Source organism: Vigna unguiculata, chromosome 5 (genome assembly GCF_004118075.2).
Source record: "Vigna unguiculata cultivar IT97K-499-35 chromosome 5, ASM411807v1, whole genome shotgun sequence".
NCBI classification, from domain to species: domain Eukaryota; kingdom Viridiplantae; phylum Streptophyta; class Magnoliopsida; order Fabales; family Fabaceae; genus Vigna; species Vigna unguiculata.
The window spans coordinates 22,522,175-22,535,635 of NC_040283.1; the positions used below are offsets into that span (position 1 = coordinate 22,522,175).

Below are 13,461 nucleotides of genomic sequence, written 5' to 3' on the forward strand. Positions count from 1 at the left end.
AGATATGAAACATTGAATATGCAACAATGGTCAAATGGCACAAGATGATGATAAATATAAAGAACTAGATGAAGAAGATAAGAAGAATATGAGAGAACTGCCAAAGTGTTGAAACACTATCAAATATTCAAGAGAAGTTTAAAGTTAGAATACTTTGAGAGTATAGAGTCAAATTCATATTTTGTATAGAGTGATATTAGGTTGAGTAAAGAAAAGGAAAAAATTGATGATTCACATGAAGTAACACACTCTGATTGTCATATCAAGTACATCGAAATAAACAAAGAAGAAGATATTGAAGATATGAAACATTGAATATGCAACAATGGTGAAATGGCACAAGATGATGATAAATATAAATAACTAGATGAAGAAGATAAGAAGAATATGAGAGAACTGTCAAAGTGTTGAAACACTATCAAATATTCAAGAGAAGTTTAAAGTTAGAATACTTTGAGAGTATAGAGTCAAATTCATATTTTGTATAGAGTGATATTAGGTTGAGTAAAATCCATTATAATATCATTAACATTGTGAAATAAACCCTATGAACTTTGTTGTACTCTCTTGTATGAGAGATTGTTATTGTTATTGAAAGTTCTCGATCTTAAGGAGAGATTGAGAAGGACACCTAGAGAGGCTTATACTTGTAACTAAAGAAGGTGGTACTCATGATACCTGGAGAGGTTGATATTTGTTGTTCCTCAAGGAGGATTAAACTCGTTGTAACTTGGAGAGCTTGATATTCATGCTAGTCAAAGGTGTTGATTAGTGAAATATTTTAACCAAGTTGCTTAAGAGACTGACGCAGTCTCAAGGTGTGAGGTGAAATAGTTAAAATTTTGTGTGCCATCTTTTTCGTATACTCGTATTTTTATTAATGAGTTTATGAACAAAATGTATAATTATCTATGTGCTCTATTCATCCCCTCTCTTTTAAAGCCACCTTACACCAACAAGAAAGAGAAGAAAGTTGGATAAGAGTGTATGGCTTGACAATTTAATACACTATTGTCCCTTCAAAGAGAAAGAGAGCTTAAACAGTATTATGGTATAATTTTGTCTCGTGTTGGGATGTTGTGTAGAGCATGCTAGTGGCACTGTATTGTCCCTTTCGAAAAGAAAAACAGGGCCATATTAGGTCAAAGGACAAAATGTTAAGACTTGTATTTCCTTAAATTGTGTTACCTCATTTTACAATGTTCCGGTCCTTCTCTTTGAGTCTCTTCTTCATTGAAGCTCGTTGTGGTCGTAGAGTTACAACATTGGAAGCCTAGTCTTAAACTAACATTGTTTCTTTGGTGGTTCTGTTGTGATACTTGATGTATTATGATGTTGAGGTTGTGAACTATATGTTAGTTTGTTGTGTGTACAATGATTAATATTGTGTTGTTGATGTTTTATGATGATAAAGTTATGAAATTCATAATAGTATGTTATAAACGTAGTGGTGTCTTTATCTATTGCATGTGTGTGTGTGTGTGGATGGGTGTATGGGTGGGTGGGTGTGTGTGTGTGTGTGTGTTAGGGTGGTTAGGTGTATGGGTGTGGGTGTGGGTGGGTAGCGAGTTTGTTGTGTTTGTGTGTGTCTGTTTGTGTGGGTGGGTGGGTGTGTCTCTGTGTGTGGGTGAGTGGGTGTGTGTATGTGTGGGTTTGTATGTGTGGTTGTGTAAGTGTTAGGGGTGGTTGGGTTGGGTTTGTAGGTGTGTATGGGTTTGGATGTGTGAGTTCTTGGGTGTGTTGGTGGACTGTCGGTTTTTTGGTGTTTGTGGTTATGGGTGTGGGTGTGGGTGCGTGTGTGTGTGTGTGTGTGTTTGGATGTGTATTTGTATGTGGGTGTGGGTGTGTGGGTGGGTGTGTAAGTGTGTGGGTGTGTAGGTGTGGATGTGTGTGTGTGTGCACGCATGTGTATGTGTGTGTGTGTGTGTGTGTGTGTGTGTGTGTGTGTTTGTGTGTGTGTGTGTGTGTGGGTTGTTTATCCAAAATTTGCTTACCCTTCAACTTTTTGGTTTGTGTGGTTTTAACATGCTATAACCATATTGTTGCACGCAAGTAGATGATGTTTCCCAGTAGTAGCCACATAAATGAACCCTTGTATTTTAGGACAATTTTGTATACATATTTTATTCCTCAAGACAATAAAATGTATTCAATGTAAACTTGTATTTTGTAAAACTTTTTTTTTATGGAATGAGGAAGGCATAAGTTTATATGTATGCTAAATTTACTATGCTATGCGTAAAATATCACTTAGGAGACAATGCACCCATTTTTACTCCATTAGGCTCGTCTAATGGGTTAGCCTCTAGTAGATGACTCTACTATTCGTGCCTCGTTAGACGACCTTCTTGGTGTGGTGATAAGGGTTATGTCAAATTGATTTTGAGTTGTTACAATTGTTTGATAGTCTTGCGATCAATATTAAGTCAAAAGTTTATGGAAGCATTCTACTTTGTGTTTTGATAATTCTTGATATCTTAGATTGTAATTTTACAATTTTTAAATTGACAGTGATTTTCACTTTTGCTATTAGACACTTAATTTCTACAGATTAGATAATTAGATTTTGTATTCTTGAATTGATTGTCTTGTATGTTTCATTCTTTTTGTTGTTATTTTTGTTTTTGTTTTCAATTTTTATTTACATTTCTTGTGCTTAGTTCTTTTAGTTTTCAATTTTTTATTTATGCTTTGAGTTTGAATATAAATTTCCAATTTCTATGTCTGGGTTTTCGTTAGTTGTTTACGGTTAATTCGACTTTTAGTTCTTTATTTATGTTTCATTAGTTTAATGATTCATTTCATTACTCAATCTTGTCAATTTTCGAATTTAGTTTCCGTTTTCTTGTATTTCATTCAAATAGGTTAATCTCTTCGATCCTTTGTTAATTATACTATTCATTCTTTAAACCAAAATCCCCTGCCCAATCCTTATTTGTTTATAGAAGAAAATGATGCAATGGACATATCTTGAGAGTGTCCTTAGGATTCAACTCATATTACATTTCATGGAGAACTTAATTGTTTTTAAAGTTCATTGTAACTTAAGGTCTATCACACTCCATGCAACATTACTTGTTTTTTTTTTTTATGCAACTTCTTCTATAGTTACTAATAATTATATTTCTGGTTACAAAACTCAATTTGACTTGTTTAATTTTGATTCGATGAATTAATCCTTAAGGATTAGTTCTTTATAGATGAAGAAAAAAAAATGAAGAGGAGAAGAGGAATGGTCTAAAAAGAAAATAAAAAGAAAAGAGAGAAAAGGAGATGAAGAGAATTTTTAAAACTAAAAGTTTAGTAAAATAATTTTTGTGTAGAGCACATGTAGTCTAATTAAATCCTTTGAAATATGATGCAAAATTAGACCTAAATGTAGACTCTAATTAAGTTCACAAGTCCAAATACAAATGTTTAAGCTAATACAAAGAAAATATGATCTACATGGACCACTATACAAAATTTCTACACATTTGTCTAAACTTTAGAAAAATCATAATAAATAGTATAGAACTTCAAATTCAACAAACCATATATTTATTTTCAAGTCTTTAAAATTTAAATCGAATACAACTATGAAGAAAGATTAGAAACATTAAAAATATAAAATTAAAAAAATATACACAATAAATCTAATTTATTATTATTAAAAGAACTTAAAATAAAAAATGAAAATAAAATATATAAAAATACATTCAATGTAAAATAAAACTATAATGTCAATACAAAATATACATGTAATCACATGCCACTCAAATTTGATTGTTTGTTGAATTTCGTTAAAGTGGCTGAAGCATAATTAATCTAAGGAGACATTACAAGCGGCAGAGGTTTGGCAAACAATGCAGTTTGCGTTTTCGGCGCCTTCCGTAGTGAAGATGAGGCAGTGGGTTCACGTTGTTGGTTCTGTGGTGCTTTAAAGTTCTAACTTCATGGGTAATGTGATGTGTCAATTTCTAGTTTGTCCTTTGGCAACCATTTTCCCGATGCAATTGAAGCTCACCATGTGGTTGTGAACTTTGCCGAAAATGTGAATTGCATGCATTTTAATTGAATTAAAGCTGATCACGGAATTGGAAATATTAAATCAGTGTTCTAGTTCAATCAATTTAAGCGTGGCGAGTAGCATTAATTTGGTGTGCCTGCCCAACATATGTTTTTACTGGGATGTCAACGGGGCGGGTAGGGTACGGGGCTACATAAATATTTGTCTCATACCTGTATTCATATTCGTCGGGTATTCGTTATGCGGATATCCGTCTATTTTTTCATACTCGCGGATATCTACGGGTACCCACGGGTATTTACAAAATTATTTAAAAAATAAATATTTAATCATAAATTCAAATAAAATAAAATAAAATACATCACTGTCATAAATTTTAAATAAATTTTAAACTAACTCAAGTCCAAATAATTATAAAAATAAATATAAAATGACATTCAACACGATGAAAATTCTTTAATTAGTGTTTTGATCAACAAGTCCACTTTCTCCGATTGATTCTTGAAAAATAATCAAATAATAAACTTCAACTGTCACGTGCCAAATATTTTTATTTTGATTCCATCATTTGACAACAAGCATACCATAAACGTCACTATCTATATATGGTTTGATGTATATGCCCAATTTCAAAGAAGGAGAAGAGAAAAATGTTAAGGGGTGTACTTGAAAGAAGACAACGTACCAATACTTGAAGTTGGAAGAATGAAGACAGAAGACAAGATGTGCAACTTATAAAAAATTAGGACAAAATGGTTTTTACTAATATATATATATATATATATATATATATATATATATATATATATATCTATAAGGGTATTTTTGTGAATTAAAGTTTAGCGGGTACGGGTATCCATGGATACGGGTACTATGATACCCGTACCTGCCCCGTTAACATGCGAGTATCGAAAATACCCGTACCCACGGGTAGCGGGTATCCATTTTTAATATCCATTTCTTATCCATTACGGGTTTTATTCGCGGATACCCACGGGTACGAATATTTTTGACATCCCTAATTTTTACATTGAAGCATATTCAATTGTTAAAAAAGGCATTAAACATGTGGAATTGTGTTTTTCCATTTTTAAGAGTATGTGGAGCCTTGTTTTTCCATTTTTATTATCTTTAGTTTTTTTTTTATTTGGATTTGAGTCTTTTGTTTATAATTTTCTTTTGAGATCTTAATTTTTTTTTAATTTTAATATACATAATAATTTAATAGTCGTCATTATAAATACAATGTTTATTTTTGTCTTCTAAAGTATTTTTTGTCTTTCACATTTGATGGAGATGTGACAATAAGTAAGGGCAAGGATCCACTTGAAAAACTGGGAAGACTAATGAGTTCATATTTATGTCCTCATTTAATGTTTAATTATAGATATTTAATTGAATTTTTGTGCTTAAAAGAATGTCTTAATTAACAATTATGATAATTAGGTTTATTGAATTTGTGTGATAAAAATGAATTAAAAAGTGATTTTAGTTGCATAAAATATTTTTGGATATTCTAACATTTGTTGATACAGCTAAAATTAAATTTGGTTCATTAAAGGTGTGAAATTGAATTGTTCAGAGTTACAAAATCAAGTCAAAATCATGTCATGTCATCAATCCATCACTTTCAAATATGGTCAAACTTGGTCAAAGTAGTCAACTCTGAACAAATCCTAGTCAGTGTTGGTCAAATGGTCAAACAAGAGGGGCATTATTTGAAATTGGACAAAAATTAAGTTGCTAAATGATTAATTAAAGACTTTTAATTAATTATCTTTTGTATATCTCAAATTATCAATAAAGAAAATCTTCCAAATATTTTAGAAACCAATAAAATCTATTAATTATTTTAGAGATATTATATCAAAAGATAAAAGATTTCAGCAATAGAAAATGTAAGATTCAAGTCCAATCAAGACCTATATAAGAGACCAAGGGAAAGCAAAAAGGGAAGCTCGGTACTTCGGAATTTAGGAGCCGTTAGGGGGACCTAATTTCTCTCTCTCTCCATTATTCTTCTATATTTCTTTTATTTTGATTTTATGGAGTTCTAAGCTTCTAGGTTGGTTCCATTATAATTTCATTATGGATTCTGAGGTTAGAATGAAATAATTTCTTTATTTTTTATTATTGTTTTGTTTTTCATTCATCTATGTCTTTTATCCTTGAATCACGTAAAAAGTAATAACTTTAAATTTATATGCATGTTGATCATATGAGTCCAAGAGTTTTTAAATTTAATTGAGACTTTACTTTGATTTTATTTATAAGCTTTCATGTCATTAAATGAGTTTTTACCAATAACTGAGACTGTACTTTGGTTAAAGGTATTTACTCTAACTAAAATTAGTAAAGACTTTACTTTGATTAATTAAGCTTTTTATTTGCTGAAAAGATAAAAGAATAGACATGATTAGGCATAGTAAAATTTGATTGAGACGCTAACCCTGTCTAACAATTTTAAGTAGTTAGGCCTAGGGGAAAATAGTCCTAAGCGGTAGATTTTACTTGCATTTTGACAAAAATCAATGTGTATTTTGTCATATTGGTTAATAAGTTTGGTGGAATCTAAGCGTGAAAAGTAAGGGAATGCCTCCAAAAAACTCGTAGTATTTAAGGGGGCCGCCAAAAGCATATGTAATTAATGTCGCTCACATTGGGTCTCGTAGATCTTCTTGGATTCTTCCTCCAAGCAGAGAACAAGCACAAAGAGTCATCCATCAAGCACAATCATGTTGGCATAGGACAGTGACAAGAAAGAGGCGCTCTTAGAAGAATTCGTTGAAGTAATGTAAGAGGGAGAAGGAAAATATTTGGGTTTGTTGAAGAGGATAAATACAGGAAGGATTAGAGAGAAAGAAAGGAAAAGTGCAAAGATGGGCGCATAAAGAAGCATGAAGAAATATAAGAAATATTGTAGGAGAAGATTATAAAAAAAAGTGTTGCAAACTGAAATTCGAATGGGTCGAAACCAATTTAGGGAATTAATATCATATTGCTACTTTAGTTATAGTTTGGCGATTACACTCAAGTAGGCATGGACAATGCATTAAAGACAAAGGTGGTGAAGAGACGTGTGATGTTCCTAATCAATGCGAAAACATGCAAGGCAAGAAGGTGGAAAGGCTTGAAAATTAAGAGTTGAATTGAGCATCAAGAGAATACTTAATCGAAAGAGTTATGAATGAGTATTCTCTTGGGGGACATTTGTTGAGGGTATCGAGAAATAATCAAATAGAAGGATGCGACAAGCATGTTGCCATGTAAAAAGGGGGCAAAGGGATGTGTTAAGGCAAGTAGGATTGAAAGGGGAAATTAAGTAAATAACACTGTTGAAACATCAAAAAAAGCTCGATCGAGACACAGGACACAAAAAGTAGCAAGAAGTAGAGAAAAACATTGAGAAAAGGATAATCAAAATTTCGAAAGGGAGATTACATGCAATAACTGCTGCAGAATGGGGAAGCAACGAGGATATTTGACATAATGAGGGTAGTTTTAGGACAATTGTTCCAATTTATATATTTTTCTTTTATGCCAAGTAACTGTCATAATAGGGGGAAAATATAAATAGTTATATCAAATGGAAACAAGGGGTGACAAATTATGGATACAATTTCGAACATTCTAAGAATGTCACGAACAAGAAGAAATGACAAATTCAATATTGATTATAATAAGTTAGGTCACTGCTTCCATTGATTTCCTTTACCAGTTCTTATTTTATCCTTGATTATAATAGAAGTTATATGAGCTTTAATGATGATTATATATATTCATTAGTGTTGACTATAATTACCACTATGTTAAGCAACATGGTCTTCGTAGCCATCCATTAAACAAGAAAATTACATTTTGTTCAAAATTGATTTTAATTATACCTTCTTAGATCAAACATTTTGGATTAAGTTGTTGGACCTTGCTTCTAGATATAATTTCTTACTTCTTCATTTGAATTATATGCTATTATGACTTAACTTTGGATGTGCTATTAGAACTTTATTAGATTGTTATGTGCATCAATTTGATCTTCATTTCAATAAATAATGGTAAAAGTTTATGTCATTTTAACTCTATTACGATTGAATTATAAGAATATAAAAAAATTCTTATAAGCACACACATTACATACAGATTTATTTTCGTATGTAATGTCTTCATCAATGACATACAAATTTATTCCATGAGTAATGTCTGCATTAGTTACATACGAATTTATTCCGTATGTAACATTACATACGAAAATTTTTTTCGTATGTTAAATTACCTACGCCTGTTTTATATACAAATTCTTTTTCGTATGTAATCTTTCAAAAATTTTCAATTACATTACATATTTAAGGCTTTATATACGAATTTCGTTCGTATGAAAATTAGTTTTTTTTTTTTGTAGTGTTACTTCTATGTAATTTACGTTTCTACAAACCCTTCATTACCACTCTCTTCTTCATTTATCTTTCTCCCCTATGTCTTTTATTTTGATTCCCCTATGATTCCATCTTTAAAAATAAAAAATAACAAAAATATAATTCCTGAAAAGAAATTAATGAATTGTTGATTGAAGTTAATAGTAAGCGAGAGTCTAGTGAATTAAAGATTTTTGTAACTTTAATCCATAACATAAGTTGATTACTCGTGAGGTTTGTGCTATAAGAGTGGACATATAAAACACTTAAACAATCAAAATATCAAATTGAAAAACATAAAGTTTTCTAGCCACCGAAAAGGATTTTGTGTTGAGTAAATCACTACAACATTTGGTAGTTTAGACCACACTAAATTAGATAACGACTAAATAAATGTGGCCTAAACATATAATAAACAACATTTTTATAAATGATGTATAAATCATGAAAGTCCATGATTATATAACTGTTGCTTTAAACTATGTGGGCAAAATCAGTAAAAATGTGGTTTAAAAATATAGGTGAGGTCTAAAATCAACTTGAAAAACGGTTGTCTATTGTGAGGATTTTAAGCAATGGTTTTAAAAGTATTGTCGCACTAAAAATCGTTGTTTACTATCTATAATTACACTCACCTATACTACGCTTAAAAAAGTGTAGTCTAATCTTTAAATCACGATATTTATAATTTAGATCACAATTTTATGCTATTATCTAAAGTGATTTTTGTTGTAGTGAATTGGATTTATTAAAAGGTATTATACAATGATCAAATCCAAATCCTCCAAAAACAATGAGATAGGAGAATCTTAAACGACAAGGTTCAAATGTTCTTCCTCACTAAAGTAGAAATATCCTACGATCAAGAAAGTAGGTTTTCCGCTAAACAAGGAAAAATATACTGAATACCTTGTTTGAAGTCCCTAACTTTGACTAAAACAATAGCAAACACATAGTCTACGAAATACCAAACATATAGTCTAAACAATACGTACAATTTTATCAAAGTTTTATCCATTATGAAAATAGTTTGTGTTTGCAAATTGTCCTTCTCACGAGGAGCTGGAGCTACTGACTCAGATTGAATTTGCCTTCCAAGGATTCGCAGGTAATTGTCAGTTGTTGGGGATATGCGGATTTGATTGTCCCCATTCACATCCAAGTAGTTGGAGAGAACCTTTTCTTTTTTTCTTTATCTCTGTCACTGATTACAAGACACATAAAATCCCATTTATTTTGTTCATCAAATATATATATTATATATGCGAAATATTATTAAATCCACTCCAGATTACACGTCTCATGATTTGGTTGATTAGTTTTAGCTTATGAACTATAATTAATCGATTGAACCAAAGACGTATACCAGAATTGAGTATATTGGAAGGGAATAAAATGAAATACGCAGTCAAGTACGTTTAGAAAAAATTAAAAACATAATTGTTAGTATTTCCATATCATGAAATTTTCTTTTTGGTTTGCTAAGGAAGTCTACCCAATGTTGGAGTGAAGAAGATACGTTAAAGTAAAGATAAACTGCCATAATGAGTTTGAGGAAAACATTGAGATGTAACATACGAGCAAAAACATCGAGTTAAGCATCATATCACTGTATTTTTCTTTTCTTTCTTTTTTAAATTTTTTTCTTAAAAACCCTTACAAAATTTGTTATGAATAATTTGATTTTTTTTTTAAATATTTTTCACAAAAACATTTTTTACAAATAAATTTATAAAAAAATACTTATAAATTTTATAATTTTGTAAGAAATAATTATCCACAAAAAAGTTACCTATCAATTAAAATTTTTTGAAAAAATAATATAAAAATATTTTCTTTTACAAAACTTTATGAAAGAAAAATCTCATAAAATAAGAAAAATTCTAATAGGACTCAAAAAGTATGCATTCTATTTTAATGTTGTTAAAAATAGGGAAAAAAAAACAGTAATGCTAGCATTACCTATTGAATAAACGTCTAGGGATATTTGAAGATTAAGATGATCTTAAACTCTAATTAACTAAAATACTAAAGGAATTTAATAAAACAATTTATATATTATACTACATTAATTTTCGTGAATCATTTCTACAAGCAATTATATCTGATTAACCAATTATTTCGTTCTGGAACCTAAGACCGCCTCTTATACACTTTACTTATCATGAGCTCATCATTTCACAATTATTTAGAATTTATTTATCTACATATTTTAAAGTTCATAAAATATCAATAATCTTTTCTATACTGCAAGCTCTTCTTTTCCTCCTCTGCCTTATTTTCAGTCTCTTTATTTTAACATCATAAAAAATGTAACCGCGTTAATGATTATTATTGCCTCAATTTCTTAAGTTTGTTTTCAACTCCTAAGTAAGCTACTTTATTTTAAAGTATTAAGGACACGTATAATTTTAAATGATTCGTATTTGTATTTCCTAAATTTTAATTATTTGAAGTAAAATATACCCATGGTACGTAGTGTTGCAAATAATTTATTATATAATAATAACTATTATTATTGATTGAGCGTTGGTTAACTTGTGATATGTTAAGTGAAGTAGTCTATTATAGTAATTATATTATTAATGTATAGAATGAGCTAGTTTTGGCATATTATAATCTCGAAAATGAAGTATTTTTATTAAAATGTCTCCTTTTGATGACAACGTTGTATCTCACTAAAATAAAAAAATAAAAAAAGGCGTGTTTAATATAGATTAATAACACAGATAATGACATATTTTTTGTTGAAGATGTTAAATAGGAAAGTGTGAGTAAAATATAATTGCGTTGCATAGGTGTTAACTCTAGCGTGGTATGATTATTACTAATAATAGGGTTGTTTAGGCTTGCGTTGTTAGTTATCGAAATGGTGATTTGTGCAGGAGTGAAATGTTGATGACATGGCTACACCCTCTCATCACCAACTAAGGCAATTCCAAAATCCACAAACAGGACAAAAGCTGATGAAAAGGGAAAGATAGGTAAAAAATGATAATCAAACAACCTCAGCCATGGGTCATAACTGTCTTTTCCCTCACTTTCTCTGCCTGCCCTAACTGAAAATGACTGCGAGCAACCTGTGGTCTACCTGTGAATCAATATAAATATGCCTATTTTATTTTATTTCTTTCTTTAGGTTATAATTATAAAATTTATGCTTCAATTTATTATTAGTATCATCCAAATTCGAATCTTATGGCAATTGATTAAGAAATTGAAATCGATATCACTTGTGCGAGAATAAATATAATTTTTAATTAATTTAATAAATGAAAAATGACTTATAATACATCAGTTTCCAACACCGACTCAACATGCGCACCGGTAATCTTTCTCTATATAAATTATAAACTCTTCCTATCTCTAATCCTCTCTCTACCCTCTTCCTCTTCTTCTTCTACTTCAACTTGGGGTTTCTCTCTCCTCGCAGTGATCATATTCTCTCTTTTTTTTTTTTTTTCTGTGTTCGTGTGCTCTTTGGCTTTCTGGGTGCGTTTTCTCTCTCCTTTCTCCCCTCCAAATTCTCTTTTTCTCTTCTTTCAATCTTCGGGGCACGCTGAAAACAATGGTGGATCTTCAAACGGTTTGCTGCATGTGCGGCGACGTGGGTTTCCCCGATAAGCTTTTTCGCTGCAACAAATGCCGTCATCGCTTCCAGCACTCGTATGCTCTTTTTCTTCTTGTAGATCATCCCATTCCCTTCTTCTTCTTCTTCTTCTTCTTCAACACGTGCTCACTAAATCACACACATCATCTACTCATAATCATCTTTAATTTTCAGAACCTCTTTTGCCTTCACAACCATCTTACACGAACCACGATCGTGGTCCTACTCATGCTAGCTTTTATCTTCATGGGTAGTTTCATATAGAATATGTATGGTTTTTAATTTTTATTTTACCTTTGTGCTTTTCGCTTTTGAGTATTGGAGTTTAATCAGTCTAGTCTTTCAGGTATTGTAGCAACTACTACGGAGAATTACCGGAGATAGAACTGTGCGATTGGTGCCAGAGCGAGGAGAAGAACCTGAGACATATTGGGTCGAATTCGAAGAAACCGGTGACTGGAAACGAGGCCGGAGCCACCCACCGTTCGGAATATTCCGGCGAGAAAATGATCAAACAGCATGATCATCGTGAAGAGAGTGGTTCTGAGAAGGGGAAGAGTCCCACACCGTCGCCACGACCCGGCACACGCAGGTACAAGCTTCTCAAGGATGTAATGTGTTAAGAGAGGGAAAGGAAACAAAGCTAGAGTCACATCCAAACCAAGAAGAAGAAGAAAAAACAAGATAATATTATAGGTGACTTTTGTGTCTTTTAAAGATGTTTTTGTGTTAATAGCGTGTAGTAGCTTTGCAAAGAGTGTGTTTCTTGAGTGTTTTTCTCTACTATGATCCTTTCGTCTTGATGAGTGGCTTTTGAAGCAAGTTGTGAATAAAAAACAATGCTACTTTAGTATCTACTATATAGTCCCGTAATCTATGGCATAATTAATTAGTTTACGGCTCTTCTCTCCCCTTCTTATCTATTATAATCTTGGTGTTTTTAACTGTATATATTATGTAATTAAGCATAAAGTATATTCACGAATAGCATCAGCAAAATTAATCATGCTGATTTTCTTACGTTTCTTTTTTCTAAAAAGACTACCGAGGATAATGCATGGTACACATGAAGTAGGTTTCGTGCATGAGATTGGTTACTGAAGTGATTGAAAAATAATATTTTAATGGAATCCAACTTGGAGACGCAAAGGGTAATTCAATAGACGCATATATAAAAGCTAAAACTATTAAACACTATTGTATGACTTGCTGGGTTAAGAAATATTAGTGAAGTTAAAGTGAGGTTTTAAGTGAGTTGTTTGTTTTGATGGTTTGCTGGGTTAACTTAAGGGTCTTGAGATGAATTGAATGCATTGGTTTCCTTTTGGGCGAAGATTTCATAGTACCAGAAAGCCTGCCATAACTTTTTCAGATTCATTGATAGCCTTTAATTGCTAGGCCCTCTCTATTATTGTCCATGTCAAAGAAAATGA

At 31.3% G+C, this 13,461-nt stretch overlaps 1 protein-coding gene across 1 annotated transcript; it reads left to right on the forward strand.

The window, feature by feature from the left end:
- The first annotated feature begins 11,785 nt into the window (after nucleotides 1-11,785).
- On the forward strand, nucleotides 11,786-12,925 carry LOC114183953. Its single transcript, XM_028071160.1, has 2 exons — nucleotides 11,786-12,084; nucleotides 12,375-12,925. Exons 1-2 carry the CDS (start codon nucleotides 11,987-11,989, stop codon nucleotides 12,649-12,651), a joined length of 375 nt encoding a protein of 124 aa, XP_027926961.1. The 5' UTR covers nucleotides 11,786-11,986; the 3' UTR covers nucleotides 12,652-12,925.
- The last annotated feature ends 536 nt before the right edge of the window (nucleotides 12,926-13,461 follow it).